The following is a 21,205-nucleotide window of genomic DNA, read 5'->3' as shown; positions in this document are numbered from 1 at the left end:
ACCATTAACGCCTGATTTTTTTTTTATGTATAATATGAAAATTTTGCTATATTTTGAAATTTAGTAGTTTTCAGTGTCGTTAATTACAAAACTGCTATAAAATTTTGTCATTAAGGGACCTCGAAAATCCTCGTGTAACTAGTTTCAAGCAAAATGGATTAATTAAAAAAAAAAATTTTTTTTTTAGCTATATTTAATACGACATTTTGAATTTTCGAAAACTAACATCGAATTCGTCACCAGCGACCTCAAAAACCCCCGAGTAACGAATTTCAATCGAATTCGATAAATTTTAAAAAAATCCGTCCGCCATATTGGATCCGCCATTTTGAATTTTGAAAAACTGACAACGGATTCATAATAATCAGCGACCCCGAAAACCTCCCGAGTAATGATTTATAACCAAATTTGAGAAAATTTTTAAATGTTTGATCGACATTATGGATCCGCCATTTTGAATTTTGTAAAACTAACCTCAAATTCGTAATCAGCGACCACAAAAACCCCCGAGTAATAAATTTCAATCGAATTCGATAAATTTTAAAAAAATTCGTCCGCCATATTGGATCTGAAATTTTGAATATTGAAAAACTAACATCGGATTCGTTACCAGCGACCACAAAAACCCCCAAGTAACGAATTTCAATCGAATTCGATAAATTTTAAAAAATTTGTCCGCCATATTGGATCCGCCATTTTGAATTTTGAAAAACTAACACCGGATTCGTTACCAGCGACCACAAAAACCCCCCGAGTAACAAATTTCAATTGAATTCGATAAATTTAAAAAAAATTCGTCCGCCATATTGAATCCGCCATTTTTAATTTTGAAAAACTGACAACGGATTCGTTACCAGCGACCACAAAAACCCCCCGAGTAACAAATTTCAATTGAATTCGATAAATTTAAAAAAATTCGTCCACCATATTGGATCCGCCATTTTGTATTTTGAAAAACTAACAACGGATTCGTAATTAGCGACCGCAAAAAATTTCCCGAGTTGTCATTTTTACGTAGTACAACTTTTAAAAATTTTTTACTACATCAAAAATTGCTTCCGCCATTTTGAATTTTTAAAAAACTGACATCAAATTCGTAATCGCCTACCCCAAAAATCCCGGGAGTATAATCATTTTTCTTTTGCTTAAATTTTGAAAGTTTCTTTTTTTAATTCGATATTTTGGTTCCGCCATTTTGAATTTTGAAAAATAAAATTCTTAAGCTGAAGAACATTTTGCTAACTTCAAGCATGTGTTAGAAAAGGATATATATATATATATTTCTGTCCATTTCTATCTGATGCACTTTTTTTTGCGAACCAATAGAATATTTTAAATTTGACGTCATCATACCAGCAGATGGTAATTTTGTGCAGATATCTGTTTTACCGACAGCTACAAATACAAGTCGGTAAAATAAAAACATAAAATATAATATAATAAATATTTAAATAATAAAATAATTATTAATTAATATTTTTTTTAATTTTTAATTTACTACTACTAATAATAATAATAATAATAATAATAATAATATTTTTTATTTTAATTATAATAATTTGTAAATTATAAATTAATATATTATTATAATTATAATAATATTATAATAATATTTTTAATTTATTAATAAATTAAAAATATTAGGTATAATATTATTATTATTATTATTATTAGTAAATTAAAAATTAAAAAAAATATTATTAATGAATAATTATTTTATTAGTTTTTATTTAAATTTTTCTTAAATATTTTGTTTTTATTTTTTACCGACGTAGTATTTATATACATTGGTAATATAGATATCTGTTCAAAATTACCACCTGCCTGGTACAATGACGTCACATTAAAATACTCAATTGTGCATTGGCCCTTACATTTGTATAGTTAAAAATAAATTTTATTATTTACTTATCTGTAAATTTTACAAAAAAAAAATTTATTTTTTCTCATTTCTATAATTAAAAAATATTAATTTATTTGCACTTTAAATTGTTTTCCCTAAAAATATTTTGCTCACTTCTGTTTAGCCAAAAAAAAAAAAATGTAATTTTTCAGTTATAAAATTTTTAAATTTGACAAAATGTTTTTTTTTTTTTTTTTTTTTTTAATCGCAGATAGAATTTATTAATTAGCTTTTTCGTGACAAACAATAATTTATTTTGGAACACACCGGCATAAATACCTTGAACCTGTTTTATGGATATTATATATATATATATATATATATATATATATATATATATATATATATATATATATATATATATATATATATATAGTAAAAGGCCTAGTATTTCGTTTCCCTTCTTTTTTTTTTCTCCCCCTTTCTCTCTAGTCGGTTGGCAATCATGAGGAATCTCGTGGTGTTGTGTTTCCCGCGAGAATCGATGGCGTCGCTAGTGTTGCGATGGCTGCCGTCAGTGTTCTCGAGGACTCGCTCGGTGTTCTATTGTGGCGACGTTTGTTATTCGTCGTGTAACGCGGTTTTTTTTATTTTGTTTTCCACTCTCTTATAAATATATATTGTCCATATGAAAAATAATAATAATCCGTCTTTTCTCCGTCCTTATATATATCCATGGAATAAAATTCCAATGTAAATTATTTTCCGCCCAGTGTTGTGTTTTTTTTTTTTTTTTTGGTGAAGGAAAGAGAAAATCGCGTGTGTTGTATAGTATTTTCTCTGTCTCTCTAATACAGTGGCTGTGTATTCCGACTTTCCTCTCGCAGTGTTTGTGTGTGTGTGCGCGGTTATTTTTTTTTTTTTTCCTTCTCACTTCTTCTTATATCAACCATCTCTTTTCCTCTGTCTCGCCACTACAAGTGCAGTCTGTCCGAATTTTCTATATATTCGGAGCCCTCTTTACAATCAAGTGTACAAGTGAGTGTTTCTTTTTTTTTTTCTCGTCGTTTTGCGTCCATTGTGTTTTGTCGTGCCTCCAAAGTTGTGTCCACAGGTGTTTGCATAAGAAATTTTGGATTTTTTTTCTCGAATAAATAGTGGGTAAGTAGATTATTATTATTATTATTATTATTATTATTATTATTATTTTGTTTTTTTTAGTATTCAACCGAAACATTTTTACGTTGTTCTCTATTTATTACAAATTTGGTTTCTGCATCTTTCACAAGCTTTTAGGTTATGATCACGTTTTGACCTTCGAGGCGCGTCCGGTTTTGCTGTTTACTTTCCATCTAATGGAAAAAACAGTTTTTTTTTTTTTTTCATCGTTATGAAACAGTTCCATTAGAAATAATTGGGTTTTTGAAAAAAAAAGAGATTTTGAGAAGATTTCGGTTTGTTTGTTTGTTAAAATATTGTGATTTATTTTCTTATTACTATTATTGATTTTTTTTTTTTTTTAATGTTTTAAGATATGATTTTTCGAGTTGTTTTTTTTTTCTCAAACGGACATACACGTTTTTACTATGCGTCATTTTTCTTTTTTCATTTTTTTTTCATGTCAGGTACGTAACAAATGATTCATAAATGAGATGAGACACCTGTAAGTGTGACATTACCTTGACTTTAACATTCTTATGGAGTGTTATCAAATTATTATTATTATTTTTTTTTTTTTGTTTATGTTCTAGTGCATAATAATTTTTTAATATTTATTATTTCAATAAATTTTTTTCTTTTTTTGCGTGTCTGAAATGTTGAATTTTCAAATAAAGTAAATTATTTTTTTTGTATTTTTTTTTTAAATTATTATTTATTATAATTATATCGCGCGGGAAAATTTTTCAAATAAACAAATAAATAATTATAATCGTATATATTATAATAAATATAATTATTACAAATATAATAATAATAATAATAATAATATAATAAATATAATTATAACAATATAATAATAATAATAATATAATAAATATAATCATTATAATATAAAGATAATAATAATAATAGTAAATAATATTAAATTTATAATTTAATAAATGTTAAAAATTAAATAAAATTAAAAAAAAAGTTAAAATAAAATTAGTAATTTTTATTATTTTATTATATTTATTATTATTATTATTATTATTATTATTATTATTATTATTATTATTATTATTATATGTAGGTATATAATATAATAATTTTTTTTGAGAAAAAAAATTTTTTTAATTATAATAATGATAATAATAATAATAATAATAGAGAACAACGATTGCCAAAAATTGAAATGGTCAAAACTAGATAAAAAAAAATTCTATTATTACTAGAAAAAAAAAATATTCTATTATTATTTCCATACTTAAAAAGTGGGAAAATTTAAAGAGAAAGTTTCCAATTATTATTATCAATACGTTAGTCATTTTTCCAAAAAAAATTTAAAATGAAATTAATATTGACCTCCTTTTCTCTTTTATTTTTATTTTTTTATTTTTAATTCTTTTGATTATCGTTAATTAAGAAATAAAAATTAATTTTTTGATTTAAATCAAAGAATTTTTATTATTAAAACTTTAAAACAAAAAAAAATGTTTTAAAAATTTAAATATATATTTATAATTTATTTTTCACATTCAATATTTTTATTTTAAAAAATTAATTGAACGTGTTTTTAAAGGCAAATAAACTATAATAATATAATAATATTTAAAAAGTAATTATTTAATTTAATTTTTTAATAAATTAATTTAATACAATATAATTTTTAGAAATAATTAATTAATAATAATGATATTAATATTAATTAATTATTAATTAATTATATATATATATATATATATATATATATAACTATCAATTAATTCGTTAAATTTTTTAATGTGAAAAATAAATTAAAATTTTTTTAAACAATTTTTAAATTAAAAAAATAATTAATTATGATTATTTCTATTTTTATGTTATATTTAAAATTCATCTTTTAACCTATTGATAAATTCTCTAATGACATTTTTTATCAAAAGTTATTTATCTTTTAAATATAAATTTTTTTTTTTTTCTATAAAACATGACATTTTAAAGTATTTATTAAAAAAAAAAAAAAGAAAATCTTTATATCAAAACTATCATAACCAGTTTTAGTGGAATATATTTAAAAACGTGTCAATTTGATTTATTTGAAAAATTTTACTATAAATTATTTTATCGACGTTTCAAAAATCAAAATATTTATATTTAAATAATTTTATTTAAAAATTTTTTTTTGATATATTCCCTAAAAAAAATATAATTATTCACACTTTATTACAGAATTCTTTTTTTTTAAATCAAGAAAATATTGAATAAAATAATAGTAATAATAATAATAATAATTATAATAATAATATAATAATAATAATAATAATAATAATAATAATAATAATAAAAATAATAATAGTAATTTTTTTCCCGATTGAAAAAAATTTGATTTAAATAAAAAAAAATCGTATTTTTTTAATTTTTTGAAAAAAAATTAATTTTTTTGACTTTTTTAAAAAAAAATTATGTTTTTTTTAATTTTTTAAAAAAAAAAATTATGATTTTTTTGAAAAAAAAATATGAGTTTTTTGATTTTTTGAAGAAAAAAAAATTTATGATTTTTATCAATTCTGACCTTTTTTGACCATTTCAAACGATAATGAAAAAATAAAATTCGAAAAAAATACACTTCACAGAAATTATCTGTCGAGTCTATTTTTCGATCTAGTTTTATATTTAATATATATATATATATATAATATCTGATACATGTGACAAAAGTCTTGTAAAATATTTCCAGAACAAAGATAAAATCCAAGAGAGAGAAAGATAAATAAATCTTTCTCTCGATTTAAATATATATTCATAAACAGGAAATATTTTTTCTTTTCTTTTTAAATGTATAAAAATAATTTTAATGTCGAGAAAAATGGTTCATTGATTTTTTTTTCCCCCACCGTGATAAATGTATTTTTAACTAGATAAAAAAATAATTTTCGCTTCTCATGATTTTACTTTTGTTTATATTTTATTTATATTGTATTTGAAGTTTTAATGTATATAAATATTTTTTGAAAACAAAAATACGATAACAATATTATTATATGGGATAGTGAGATTTTCATTAAAATAAATTCTTTTTTTTTGACTGGAACATTTTTTTTCGTAATTTTAATGGAAAATTGAGAAAATACGTTAATTTTTATTTCTTTATTTGATGAAAATTGTGAAAGTTATGATTTTTTTAAATTTAACGGCCTCCGGAGGCCGAATACATTTAAAATGCATTTTTCTCTTTTATAATAGCAGATAAAAAATAATATTATATATGAAATTTGTTGAATTTTTTCTTAAAATTTTTAAATATGTAGTAAAAAAAAATACCGTAACTACCTTAAAAATACCGTAAAACATTAAAAATTATGTAAAAAAAAGTGATATAACCTCAAAAAACTTCAAAATTCGTTGTTAAAATTTTAAAATTCAAGAAAAATTCAGTCCTAGCGTTACTACTTTATGTTTTTGGAATCGCTGAAACCGAATTTGAAATCTTTTTAACCCGATTACGTTAGGTATTTGACATAACCTCAAAAAACCTCAAAAATTCGTCCCCAAAATTTTGAAATCAAAGAAAAATTATTCTTATAAGTCATTACTATATCTACTTTTTATGTTTTTTGAATCGCTGAAGCCAAATTTGAAATCAGGTTTTTGACATAACCTCAAAAAAAAAAAAAAAAAAATATCAATTTTTTGAATTTTTTTGAGGTTATGTCAAAAGCCTGACGTTATGGGGTTAAATAAATTTCAGATTTGGTTCCAAAAACATAAAAAAGACATAGTAAAACTTAAAAATACTATTTTTCTTGATTTTAAAATTTTTAGGACGAATTTGGAGGTTTTTTTTTTGAGGTTATGTCAAAAACCTAACGTGATGGGGTCAAATGGACTTCAAATTCGGTTTTAGCGATTCAAAAAACATATAGTAGTAACGGTAGGACCGAATTTTTCTTGATTTTCAAATTTTGAGGACGAATTTGAAGGTTTTTTGAGGTTATGTCAAAAACCTAACGTGATGGGGGTCAAATGGACTTCAAATTCGGTTTCAGCGATCCAAAAAACATAAAGTAGTAACGGTAGGATCGAGTTTTTCTTGAATTTTAAAATTTTGTGGTTATGGCAAATACCTAACTTTTTATCAAAAAAAAATAATAGAACTGTATAAATGAAATAATAATTAAAATTTTTTTTTGTTAAATCACTATTAGTATCTATTGAAATAGAAACGATAGTTTAAACTTAAAAAAAAAAATATGTTAACTTTTTTTAAAAAGTGGCATATTACTGCAGATTTGCATTAATTACTGCTCATCGTGTTCACCAATTACTGCAGCGCTAAAACCAAACAATTTTATGTTCTCAATTAGTAGTAGTAAGTTTTACTAATTTTATAGAAATCGCAGTAATTGGGGCATCAGCAGTAATTAGTACACTGTAAAAAGAAAGGTATTAATTTAATACCAACTTTATAGGTACTAAATTGTTATTTGGTTCTATTTTGATACCTAAAATCGGTACTGTTTTAGTACCTTATTTTTACAGGTGTAAGTTTTACTAATTTTATTATAGAAATCGCAGTAATTGGGGCATCAGCAGTAATTAGTAAATTTTACTAATTTTATTATAGAAATCCAGTAATTGGGACATCAGCAGTAATTGATAAATTTTACTAACATTAAAGAAAGCGCAGTAATTGGTGCATCAGCAGTAATTGGTATACTTATCCTAGAAATTCACGAATATTTTGGTAAAAAAATTTTTTTTTTTTTTTTAAATGAAAATACCAACACATAAAATAGATTAAAAAAAATCACATGTATCAGATACACTCGATTTGAAATGAGTGCTAATATCTCTCTTGTTTTTTGTTTTTCTTTTTCATAAACAGGGTGTGTATCGCAGCCGTCCAAGAGAAGTCTCTTCTCTTTTTCCCTCTCATTGTGTGCCAAGAAGCAAAGAAAGAAAGAAGAAAAAAAAAAATAAATCCAAGTGTGAGAAAAATAAAATAGCAAGAAAAGAAAAAAAATAAAAAGAAGTAAAGGAGTCTGGAAAGTAGACGAGATTTGTCCTCGTTTAATGTTTGTAGTGCGTCGATTTCAATTCTTAGTTTCCCGAGGTGCAATGACTCGGCACGTGCCACACTTTCGTACGTGCCTATAAAAGAAAACGAAGAATAAGAATAAAAAGCACAAGCGCGAAAAGAAGATATACGACTCTTTCAACACTTAGAAGAAGGAAAGGAAGCAAATATCCGTGCCAAAAGTTCGAGTCGGGTCAAGTTTGAATTTACCTGCACAAGACGTGTGTGTGTGTGTGTATTCAACATTACACACACTCTCTCTTTTTCTATTTTTTTCAGTGCCAGAAAAAAATGCAATCGATCACCCAAAAATCAACACTCGCCATTAAGGGACCAATTTTCTCATTTTCACTACATTCGTAATTTTCGCAAAAAAAAAAAATGTCAAAAATGATTTTTTAAGAAAGAAAAAATGTTACGGTAGAAAAAAAAATTTGGATGTAAAATTTTTTTGACGAAGAATGCAAGGAATTTGGATGTAGAGGGAAAAAAATACTCTTAGGGGTGTAAAAAACGAGGAGAGAGAGAGAGAGAAATAAAAGAGAAAACGATGTCTATAAGGTTGAGTGGCGTTTACCTGGTGCAGGCCACTGGAGCCACTGATGGCAATGAAAAGTCAGGTAAAGTCTCGCAGGGAAACGAGAACAATCACCATCATCATCATCATCAAAGTAAAACCGTGACAATTGTAGCCGGTCCACAGCGTAGCAACAGTTTGGATTACCTGAATTTCGAGGAAAAACGACAACTAATAGCCTCATCGTTGTCACTCAGTGATTTTCTTGCTCATGGACCAGCGGCAGCTGCTGCCGCTGCCAAAGAAGTCGCTGCCAACACTGTTATTGGTGAGTCATTTGTTTATGTAAATCTTAATTTGAAATATTTGCGAAACTATTTTTTTTTTTTTTTTTTTTTTTTTTTTTTTTTTTTTTTTTTTTTTTTATACAAACACTAATAGACTGAAAACTAGAATAACTCGAATTTTACATGGACTCGAAATTCGAACCGAACCGAGTTTTAATTCTTATGGAGAGAATCGAATTTTTGACATTTGCGCACAGCTCTACTGAAAACCTATTTTTGAAATGATTCAAAAATGAAAGATTTATCTAAATAAAGATTTGCTGTTATCGACATGTTCTGATCCGTGTTAAGTGTCGGTAACATGTCGGTAACAGGAATCTGTATTTAGAACACTCCCTGTATATATCTATTTGATACTTAATTTCAAAAATTAACTAAACATAGTTCTTGTTGGAATTGGATAAAAGTAATTTTGAAACTTTTGTTTAAATGAAACCCACCATGAAATAACTGAGTTTATGCCAGTCGAATTATATCTCAATAAGAAACCTAAAAAGTGGTTCAACTTTCTAATCAAATCCGAAAAATATCGATTATGATAGAAAATTAGAAGTTTAAGAATTTTTTTTTTTTTCATTTAGCCCGGATCAGAACCACTTTTTTCTCAAGTGTGTCGGTAATATGTCGGTAATAGGAATCTGTATTTAGAACACTCCCTGTATATCTAGTTACCTGAAAGACTTAATTTCTAAAATTAAGTTTATCAATTCAAAACTTTTTTGCCCTATGAAACGTAGTAGTTTCTAACCTAATAATACCGGAAATTAATATGGTCTGTACTAATTTTTTGGTATTTGGTTAAAAACTGCTTCGTTACATATAGTGCAAGAAAGTCTCCATATTGGAATACTTTTTAAAATTTTTCCTGTCGGGTTAAGTGGATATACTGGGAGTGTTCTAAATACAGATTCCTGTTACCGACATGTTACCGACACTTGAGAAAAAAGTGGTTTTATCTAAGAATCGCGTTAATTTTTTAAAGGCTTGCAAATATTTAGATTATTAAAATTTTATCTAAATTTCAAGGTTATGTTCGTATCTTGATTAGGGAAATTTAAGTTTATGTTAGTTGGATATAGCCTTGAATCCAACGTTCCTTTGGTTTATGTCCTTGAATTTTGAGATTATGTTCTAACTAAGGCCTTGAATTCTGGAAACCTATGCCCTTGTATATTGAGGTTATGTTTGATCTATAACCTTAAATTCTAGAGACCTCTAAGACCTTACATTTTGTGGTTATGTTCGTTTTAGTACTAATAAAGGTATAAATTTCAGAATATTTTTATTTCGGTCATCCAAAACTTTCGTCAGGGATGTGTTATAGAATATTTTATACTTAAATTCAGTATGTAATACTCTTAAAATTAGACTATATTCCTAGTATTTAGTTCACAGAAAATTAAAAGGCATTAAAATAAGCTGCAACGCTTCTTATTTTAATCCAATTTTTCTTATTTTAATCCATTTTGGTATTAAAATAAGCAAAATTGGATTAAAATAAGAAGCGTTGCAGCTTATTTTAATACTTTTTAATTTTCTGTGTTTATATTCTAAATGCTAAGAAAACTAATTTTTAAGTATTTAAGGATTTAAGTATTTTAAAATATTCTCATTTTAAGAATATTACATACTAAAATTAAGTATAAAATATTCTAAAATGCATTGCTGACAAAAGTTTTGAATCACCGAAATGAAAATAATTTGAAATTTAGAATAAATACCTTTATTAGTGTTAAAATGATCATAACCTCAAAATTCAAGGTCCTAGGTTTCTAGCATTCAAGGTTATAGATCAAACATAACCTTAAAATTCAAGGGTATATTTTTTCGGGATTTCATGGCTTTAGTTAAAACATAACCTCAAAATTCAAGGACATAGGTCAAGGAACCGTTGGATTTAACACTGCGAAAAAACGTAACTCTAAATTTAAGTACATGTTTTTGGCGCCTATTTAAGGATATTTTATACTTAAATTCAGTATATAGTATTCTTAAAATAAGTATGTATTCTTAATATTAGAAATATATTAGTATATTTTTTTCTTAAAATATATTTCTAATATTAAGAGTGTCACAGAAAATTAAAAGGCATTAAAATAAGCTGTAACGCTTCTTATTTTAGTCCAATTTTGCTTATTTTAATCAATTTTGATATTAAAATAAGCAAAATTGGATTAAAATAAGAAGCTTTGCAGCTTATTTTAATGCCTTTTAATTTTCTGTGGTTATATTATTTTAAGAATAGTATATACTTAATGTAAGTATCAAAATATCCTTAAATAGACGCTAAGGAGATACACTTAAATGTAAATTTACGTTTTTTTTTTTTTTGGTAAAGACTATGTTCAACAAACATAACCTTAAATTCCCTTAACCAAGATACGAACATAACCTTAAAATTTGGATAAATTAGTTAAAAAGGGAATTTATTTTTAAAATATTCTAAAATAGGTGCCTAAGTATATATCATTACTATATTATAAAAAGATATCCCCGCCGCCGCCGCTGATTCAAGAATTCTTGACCTAGGAGGGGGGAGTCCCCCTCCTAAATTTTGAGGTTATGTTCGTTTGAAGGCTCTGAATATAGCCGCAAGTCCTCTTCCCTCCTCTCATTTCTCCTCCTCCGTCAAAAATGACCTAAATTTTGAGGGTATGTTCGTTTCAAGACTCTGAATATAGCCGCAAGTCCTCTCCCCTCCCCCGACAGAAATGACCTAAATTTTGAGGTTATGTTCGTTTCAAGGCTCTGAATATAGCCGCAAGTCCCCCTCCCTTCTATCATCCCCCCCTTCCGTCAAAAATGACCTAAATTTTGAGGTTATGTTCGTTTCAAGGCTCTGAATATAGCCGCAAGTCCCCCCTCCCTCCTCTCATTTCCCCTTCTCCGCCAAAAATTGACCTAAATTTTGAGGTTATGTTTGTTTTAAGACCCTAATAAAGCAGTAAGTCCTTCCCCCTTCCCTCATCTCTCTCTCTCTGCATTTCCTGCCAAAAATGACATAAATTTTAAGGTTATGTAAATTTCAAGACTTTCAATATAGCCGCAAGTGAAGGTGGAGTTTCCGCCAAAAATGACTTGAATTTAAAGGTTATAATTCGTTTCAAGACTTTTTAATAATTTATTTGTTGTTAGGCAATTTCATTGAAATTATTTTTAAAAATAATTTCTTAATGTCGATTTTAATTTATTTAATTATTTATTTATTATTAATTTAATTAATTTATTAATTAAAATTTAATAATTTTAATTTTAATAATATTTATTCAGATTTCAATGAATTTGTAATAATAATTCTTTGAAATAGGTGGTTCATTTGGAAAAATAAGATCAATGGAAAATTAAAAAAAAATGATTAAAATAGGGGGGTTGGCGCGCGAAGCGCGCAGGGGGGCGTAGCCCCTCTAGTATATATATATATATATTCTTAACTTCAGAATATTTAAAATTTAAACTTCCGTTGTTTGACGGATTTGAATGCTCTAGGGCTTAAAGTATAAAATTCTAGTACAACTGTTAAAAATACATAAAATGGAATACATGAAAAAGATAAGGAAATCCGTGATTTAAACTTCCCATATATATATATACGCCTTCTTATTCAACCCCCTTACAGTCATCATATTTTTCAAGTCAAGGAACTCTCTCTCTCTCTCTCTCTCTCTGTCGCCGAACAGTAAACAGTGTGTATATCTTCTCTCTTTCTCTCTGCTTCTCTCTACATATATATATACAATGCTCTTCTACTTGGCGCATTCGTCTCGGTGTCTCTAGACCTGCCTTCTTCCTGCGCGAATGCTTATTATCAGACGAGGTCGTTGCTCGTTACTCGCGGGAGAGAAAGAAGGGCGGAAAAGTGTGTAGCTTGAAGAGAAGCTCGACTTTGTGGCAAAAGAAGAGAAAAAAAAACCAGAGAAAGAGAGAGAGAGAGAGAATTTTTCAAAGTACCAGTTGATCGATGAGGTCACAAGAGGTTATCGATATGCAAGAGGAGTTTGTAGGTACTTGAATGAACTCGATGTTTAAAAATAAAAGAAAAAAGAAAAAAGAAGCTTTATCCACTCGAGACTGGAATAACATTTTGTTGTTAAGAAAAACAGTTTTTCATATATATTAAATATATTCTAAAAAATTTTCTAAAATTTTCTAAAAAAATTCTAAAAAAATTCTAACACAGAAAATTAAAAGGCATTAAAATAAGCTGCAACGCTTCTTATTTTAATCCAATTTTGCTTATTTTAATCCATTTTGGTATTAAAATAAGCAAAATTGGATTAAAATAAGAAGCGTTGCAGCTTATTTTAATGCCTTTTAATTTTCTGTGAAAGAATTCTAAAAAAATCCCAGTTGGGAAATTGCCAATGATAATCATTGGTCCATTATAGGGCCAATGATGGTTCAATATTGGATCAATGATGCCAATGATGGTCCAATAGTGGACCAATGCTACCAATATTGGACCACTGTTTTGCCAATGATAAATTTCCCACTCACAGAAAATTAAAAGGCATTATAATAAGCATTGCAGATTATTTTAATGCCTTTTAATTTTCTGTGCTGAAATTATAAAGAATACTAAAATTTTCTAAAAAATTAAAAAAAATTTTTTTAAGGCATCAATTTAATTTAGTATAAATAGTAGTATACATGTTTGTGTTATTATTTGCATTACTCATCGGCTCTTGGAGCGCAAGCAAGTGCCAATTCTCTTTAGATTGAAATGTGTCTTCTTTTTTTTTTTTTTTTTTTGGGAACACTGCCAATCCTAATTCTGTAATTGTTGATTGTTATTTTTGACTATTGGAATTTTATCAGATTATGTCTTCTTGATTTTAAATGGATAATTTTTTCTTTATATCTATATATATATATATATTAAATACCAAGTAGAGCGAGACATTCAAAATCCTTTCTCCTCCTATAGGCTACTCGGCAGCCTCGAAAGGTCATAGTTACGACATAATTGTTCGTCTTCACTTTGTGTATATCACGACACACGTGAAACACTACATTAGAGTTATTTCCATTCACGATGTCTTCAAACAGTATCTTGTCAATTACTATTAATTTACTATCCTAGCGACAAATAGAAAATATTCTTGAATTTAGAATACTTGGGACCTATTTTAGACTATTTTATACTAATATTGTTATAATTTTAAAATTAGAATATATATATTTTTGGTACTTAGTATTTAGTAGTTTTAGTATTTAGTAGTTTTAGTATTTAGTAGTTTTAGTATTTAGTAGTTTTAGTATTTAGTAGTTTTAATATTTAGAAGTTTTAGTATTTAGTATATACAGTAAGAAAAGTACCATGGTAGTCATAGGAAAGCATGTGTTACGCATAAGTTTGTCTCACTCGCACTCATGGGCTGTGACTACCATGGAACTTTTCTGACTGTATATGTTCTATTTAGAATATATACGCTTTGTTAGTTAGTTAGTTTTTCAAAATTTTGAAAATTGATCAAAATTGCTTGAAACTTGTTTCTCGGGGGGTTTTTTTTGGGGGGTGGGGGGTTTCTGATTACGAATTTGAGGTTATTTTTTAGATATAAGCAACCACAAATTTCAAAATGGTTTATGTTCGCTTATTTCTGAAACCTAACCTCAAATTTGTAATTAGCGATACCAAAAACCACCAAGAAACAAGTTTCAAGCAATTTCGATCGATTTTTCAAAAATTTTGTTCGATAATTTTGAAATTTGCCATTTTGAATTTTTGACAACTATAACATAAAATTTGAAATTAACGAACATTAAAATCCGTCAAACACCGAAAAAAATATTCTTAAATTTAGAATATATATATACTTGGGGAAAATTTTAGAATAGGTATTTTATAACTAAATTCAGTAGTATATATATATATATATATATTCAGTAGTATAAAATTAGAATTTATTTTTGTTACTTATTATATATATATATATATATATATATATATATATGGGACGTTCTTTACGAGTTTAGCTCAATTTTTTGGATTTTTGGTCCGCCAATTAGAATTTTTAAAAAGTAACCGCAGATTCGTAATTAGTGTCCCCGAAAACCCCCGAGTAAACAATTTCACGTGTTTAACTCAATTATTTAAATTTTGTGCTACTATTTTAAGTCCGCCATTTTGAATTTTTAAAAACTAACACCGGATTTGTAATCAGCGACCCCAAAAACCCCCGAGTAACAAGTTTCCGGCAAATCTAAACCATTTTTCAATTTTTGTCCACCATATTGAATCCGCCATTTTGAATTTTAAATAGAGATTTGTCATTAACCATTTAAAAATTTTTTAAAACTGACATCGGCTTTGTAATCAGCGACCAAAAAAAATCTCTATGTAGACATTTTTACGAAATTAGCTCAATTTTTTAAATTTTTGGTCCGCCATTTTGAATCCGCCATTTATTATTATTTTTAAAAACTGACATCAAATTTGTAACCAGCGACCTCGAAAACCCCCAAGTAGTAATTTTCACGAGTCTAGCTCAATTTTTAATTTTATCCGACATATTTAATCCGCCATTTTGAATTTTTGAATTTTGAATGGAGATACGTTATCAGTTTTTAAGTAAACTATGTTGTGGTTATTTTTATCGTCATATGTGAAGCTTTAAACAATAATATAGATCACATTAGTGGATTTATTGTGTTTTTTACGTCGTTTAGGCGCCATATTTAAGTCGCCATTTTGAATTTCAAAAAGCGCCCAACGGGATTATAAAGTAGACATTCTAAGCTAATTTTTACAATATGATAAAATTTTTTTAATTTAAACCAATTATGGAGAGATGGGGTGGTCCCCCATCTCTCCATATATACATATATATATATATATATATATATATTCTAAATCCTAAGAAGATATTTATACTAATTTTTAAGTATTTAAGTATGTTTAAATATTTTAATATAATCTAATTTTAAAAATATCCTTTTGGCGTCTATTTATTAATATTTTCATATATTTCATTTTTAAAATTAGAATATAATATTCTTAAAATAAGAAACATTTTTTAAATTAAGAATTTTTTACTTTTTGCTGTAGAATATTTTTTTAATTTAACAATTTTGTTTCTTATTTTAAGAATTTTTTAATTTTAAGAAATAAAATGGCTGCTCTCTAAATCTGAATTAGTAAAAAGTGTTTACTAATTTGAATTAGTAACTCACTTTTTGCTTCTCAATTAGTAAAATTTTACTAATTATTAGTAACTTTCACTAACAATTAGTCAAATCTAACTAATTCTAAAGCAAAAAGTGAGTTACTAATTGAAATTAGTAAACTTTTTTACTAATTTAGATTTAGAGAGTGGGAAATATTTTTAAATAGGCGCCAAGAAGATATTCTTAAAAGTGGAATATAATTTTTTTCACTATATATATATACATATATTCTAAATTTCAGAATATTTTTTTTTCGGTGATTCCACTGCAAAATGAAGTATCTTATTTTAAGATGTTTTGGTAGCGTTTTTAAGACATTAAGACATTTTAAACATCTAAATACTACCAAAACATCTTAAAATAAGATAGTTCTTTTTGCAGTGTCGAAACTTATATTAAGGATATGTATACAGGAACCTTGTTATAATTTTTTTTTTCTTCAGCGGATTAGATTTTTTTTTCAGAAAAACATTGATAATATTTAATAGAAGGAAATAGTTGCGGTGGCCATTTTGTAAAGAGAAAGTTGCTTTTTATAACCTCCTCGTATATAATGCGTAATAAAGGCGTGTACACGTGTGTAGATCAAATAATCAAATGACGCGTACATGACGTGCTCTGCTTGGTATATATCGTTACGAGAGCTATGATAAAAGCGAATATAGTAGTCTAGGTCCAGGAATGAATATATATATATATATATATATATATATATATATATATATATATATGTATGTATGTGTGTGTAGGTATGGCAACGTCGCGCGGAAATCATTCATTGAGCTGGGAGCCATATAACCCAGAGCAAGAGCAAAACCATAGGTTCAAAACACTATTGCTGGGTCGAGGGGAGAAAACGCAATGCGAATTGAGATCTCTTGTAATTCAGTGCGCTATCTTCTTCTTCTTCTTCTTCTTCTTTTTTTCTTCTTCTTCTTCTTTTCAAGAGACACGAAGGTCAACGCCTTCTTCTATTAAGACTGAATGTTTGTTTCATCACTCTTACATAGGTTGGCAGAAAGAAGAAAGAAAGAAAGAAAGAAAGAGAGAGAGAGAGAGAGAGAGAGAGAGAGAGAGAGAGAGAGAGAGAGAGAGAGAGAGAGAGAGAGAGAGAGAGAGAGAGAGAGAGAGAGAGAGAGAGAGAGAGAGAGAGAGAGAGAGAGAGAGAGAGAGAGAGAGAGAGAGAGAGAGAGAGAGAGAGAGAGAGAGAGAGAGAGAGAGAGAACAAACAACCTAGATCTCGTCTTAATTAATTTTTCAGAAAATTATCTTCTTCAGAGAAAGGGAGAGAGAGGGAGAGATGGTGGTTTGTGAGAGATTTTAGAGAGGTTATTATTTTAGAGAAATCCTCTCTTTTTTTCGCCAGTGAGTATAGAGTCTTACTATATGTCAAGTTTGTCATATATATATATATATATTACATTTCATAAAAATGCCAACTGTCTTCCAAATAATTTCCCTCGGGAATGGAAAAAGAATATTGTATTTTGTTTGTATTTTTACAGCAAATATAATGAACTATTTCGATTCTAATTTCTAATTTATGTATAAATTTTGCATGGTTCGAATTTTAAATCGAGAAATACAATACAATATACCCTAAAAAACATTTTTAGGTTATGTACGATTAAAGTACCATAACCTAAAAAAAATAAGGTTATGCTTATTTAAAATAAGGTTTTTAGGTTATGTTACCTAAATTGAACCTAACAGTTTTTAGGCATAGGAAATGATTTAGGTTACATAGCCTAAAAACCTTATTTGAAATAATAACCTTATTTTTAGGTTATGTTACCTAACTCGTATATAACCTAATATATATATATATATATGTAGGTACGGTTTAAGTAACATAACCTAAAAATAAGGTTATAATTATTTAAATTAACGTTTTTAGGTTATGTTACCTAAATCGAATGTAAAAGTTTTTATGCATAGGAAACGATGAGGTGACATAACATAATGTTTTTTGATTATGTTACCTAAGTCGTTTTCTATGCATAAAAACCTTTAGGTACGATTTAGGTAATATAACGTAAAAACCTTGTTTCAAATAAGCCTAACCTTATTTTTAGATTATGATACCTAAATCGTACCTAAAAGTTTTTTTCTTGCATAGGAAACGATTAAGGTAACATAAACTAAAAAATAATGTTTTTAGGTTATGTTACTGAAATTTTTTTATTTAATAATATTTTAAGGTTAAGCTATACCCTAACCGTTTTCAATGCATAAAAACTTTTAATTTTAAATTCAATTTTAAATTGTTGATTATTTTTTAAAATTAAAGTATTAAAAATTTCTCTATATAAAATTTAACACAGATAAAATTAAAATGCATTTTAAAATAAGCTGCAACGCTTATTATTTTAATTTAATTTTGCTTATTTTAATCCATTTTGGTATTAAAATAAGTAAAAATTGGATTAAAATAATAAGCGTTGCAGCTTATTTTAATGCCTTTTAATTTTCTGTGATAGTAACTAATGCCACAGTAACTAATGCCACAGTAACTAATGCCACAGTAACTAATGCCACAGTAACTAATGCCACAGTAACTAATGCCACAGTAACTAATTGGTATTAAAATAAGTAAAAATTGGATTAAAATAATAAGCGTTGCAGCTTATTTTAAAATGTCTTATATTTTTCTGTGAACCTTTTTATTACTGAGAAAAAATAAAATTTTAAATTAGAAATTAGAATTAAAATATATAGTTATTAAATTACATTTTGCATTGATTACTAATATTTTCTTTTTCGTTACGTATTTTTAAATGTCGAAGAAACTTCGAGGCTTGTTTTGTTTTTTTTTTTTAACCCTGTGGAAAAATTTAATGAAAAATGTTTGGACAATATTTATAGTGATAATAATGGCGATAAATTCTTATTTGCAGGATAAAGAGGATTTAGTGGATTTAATTTTGCCTCTGTATATATATGTGTATAAAATGAGACCACATCTCTGTTGGTCACGTAAAATTTTTTTGAGAATGAAGTTTTATGTTTTAACCACCACTAGGTTTTCTCTCGCATAAAAAAAAGGTATATATATATATATATACCCTTTACCCAAACATTTCTCGTGTCCCATGAAACACATCTCATGGAAAATTCAACAACTCATTTCGTAAGACTTCAAGGCCGGGAAAATACTCAACCCTCTCTCTCTCTCTCTCTCTGGTTTGGATAAAAACTATACAGAAATCTTTGTATAAAAACCGTCATATGAAAACAGTTATACTAATTTTTTTTTTTTATACGCCAATACCTCTCATTTCAAACACACACGTTTTGCCTCGAGGTGGATAAACTTTTTTCTTTCTCTCTCTCTCAAAGACCTGACCTGTACAATTTCTTTCATAGAAATTTACAATTTAAATATTTACAATTTTCTTTTCATATAGAAATTTACAATTTTTAACATTAAAAATTTCTTTTTTTCGCATTTAAATAAAAAAAGTACCAATTTTGCATGATGATGATGATGATGATGATGATGATGATAATAATGATGATTGTATACTTCTTGACATATTTCGTTAATGAATCACAAAGAATTATGCAAAGAAATTCTCGATTGGAACGCATTGCTATTCAAAACTGTTCCTCACTCGCCAGTTTATTTACAAAGGACTACAGTGCAGTCAGTTAATAACAATGATTTCTATACGTGACCGATTCTTAGTGACTATATCCACGTCAACAAGGATTAGGTTTCTTGACAAAATTGATTTCATCGAAGGAAAATATTCTGAAATTTAGAATATATTCTTAAAATTCCAATTGCTAAGAATATATACAAAATATATTGAAAATGTTAAAAAAGTTTTTTTGGAAAAATCGATCGAAATAGCTTGAAACTTGTTTCTTGGTGGTTTTTTGGTATCGCTGATTAAAAATTTGATATTAGGTTTCAGAAATAAGCAAACATAAACTATTTTGAAATTTGTATTTCTAAAAAATAACCTCTAATTCGTAATCAGCGACTCCCAAAAACCCCCGAGAAACAAGTTTCAAGCAATTTCGATTGATTTTCAAAAATTTTTTAGAACATTTTGAAATCGAAATTTTAAATTTTGGAAAACTAAGTAACTAACTAAAAAAGAGCCACTAGGCATTTAAAATTAGGAATGTATGAATTTTTTTAAAAATATTCTAAAAAATCATCTACATATTATATATATGTATATATATATAGAAAACGTTTGAAAACGTAAACAGTAGTTAAACCATTCTGATGTATCTTTGAGTTTCTATTCATAAACCATTGTGATTTATTTAACGATGTTTCCCTAAAAGAGTAAATGTTGATAACTTTTCTGACAGTTCTCGAATGCATCGAGCTCTCGGCGAAAATGTGTTTAACAATAACACACTGCAAAACTTTATATATTCCACGTGAGAGAGTGAAACAAAACGAATATATATATATATATATATATATATATATATATATGTATATAGATATACATAGTGTGTCTTTAAAGTAAAGTAGAACATTCTAAAAACGTACATTTCATATTAAACTATATTTAAAATGCATCAAAACCACAAAGTGACAATTGATGACAAAACTAAGTTAATCTCGAATTGAAAATGGTAATTTTTATATATGTACTCTACATCTAAATTATAGACACTTGACTATAATTTAACTTTGCCGATTTGTTTATTTAATAAATTACTAATCGTTTTGACTAATTTTTAGTCAAAAATAACTAAAGGTTAGTATAAAAACTATACTATCAAAAATTGACTACTGGCACAGTACTGGCGCGGCACTATTATCAGTACTGTGCCAGTAGTGAATCAGTACTGCGCCAGTAGTCAATTATAACAATTTTACATAAGCTACTAATTTTTTTTTTATTAAAATTTACTAATTGAAATAGTAGCCTTACTAAATGTATTAGTACCATATCAAAGATTGACTACTACTGCCACAGTACTGCTACCAGCATTGCGCCAGTACTGTGCCAATAGTCAATTTTTTTGGTAGGTTACCACTTTATTAAAGTTTACTAATTGAAATAGTAACCTTACCAAATGGATTAGTACCCTATTAAAAATTAACAGAATTCACAACTGGCGCAGTACTGGTACCAATACTGTGCCAGTATTGCGCCAGT

General features: G+C 26.8%; 1 protein-coding gene across 1 annotated transcript; it reads left to right on the top strand.

Annotated features, from left to right (window-relative positions):
- Nucleotides 1–2,395: 2,395 nt before the first annotated feature.
- Nucleotides 2,396–8,927, top strand: LOC127281013 (uncharacterized; the record flags this gene model as incomplete). The annotated part of the gene is made up of 2 exons (XM_051304485.1): nucleotides 2,396–3,004; nucleotides 7,851–8,927. A coding segment is annotated over exon 2 (335 nt), but the record flags the coding sequence as incomplete, so codon positions are not given.
- Nucleotides 8,928–21,205: the final 12,278 nt, after the last annotated feature.

Source organism: Leptopilina boulardi, unplaced genomic scaffold (assembly GCF_019393585.1).
Source record: "Leptopilina boulardi isolate dan_hultmark-lab unplaced genomic scaffold, ZJU_Lbou_2.1 LbouV2_260, whole genome shotgun sequence".
NCBI classification, from domain to species: Eukaryota; Metazoa; Arthropoda; class Insecta; order Hymenoptera; family Figitidae; genus Leptopilina; species Leptopilina boulardi.
The sequence above is the reverse complement of the archived record's forward strand: the minus strand, read 5'-3'. Positions and strand labels throughout refer to the sequence as shown.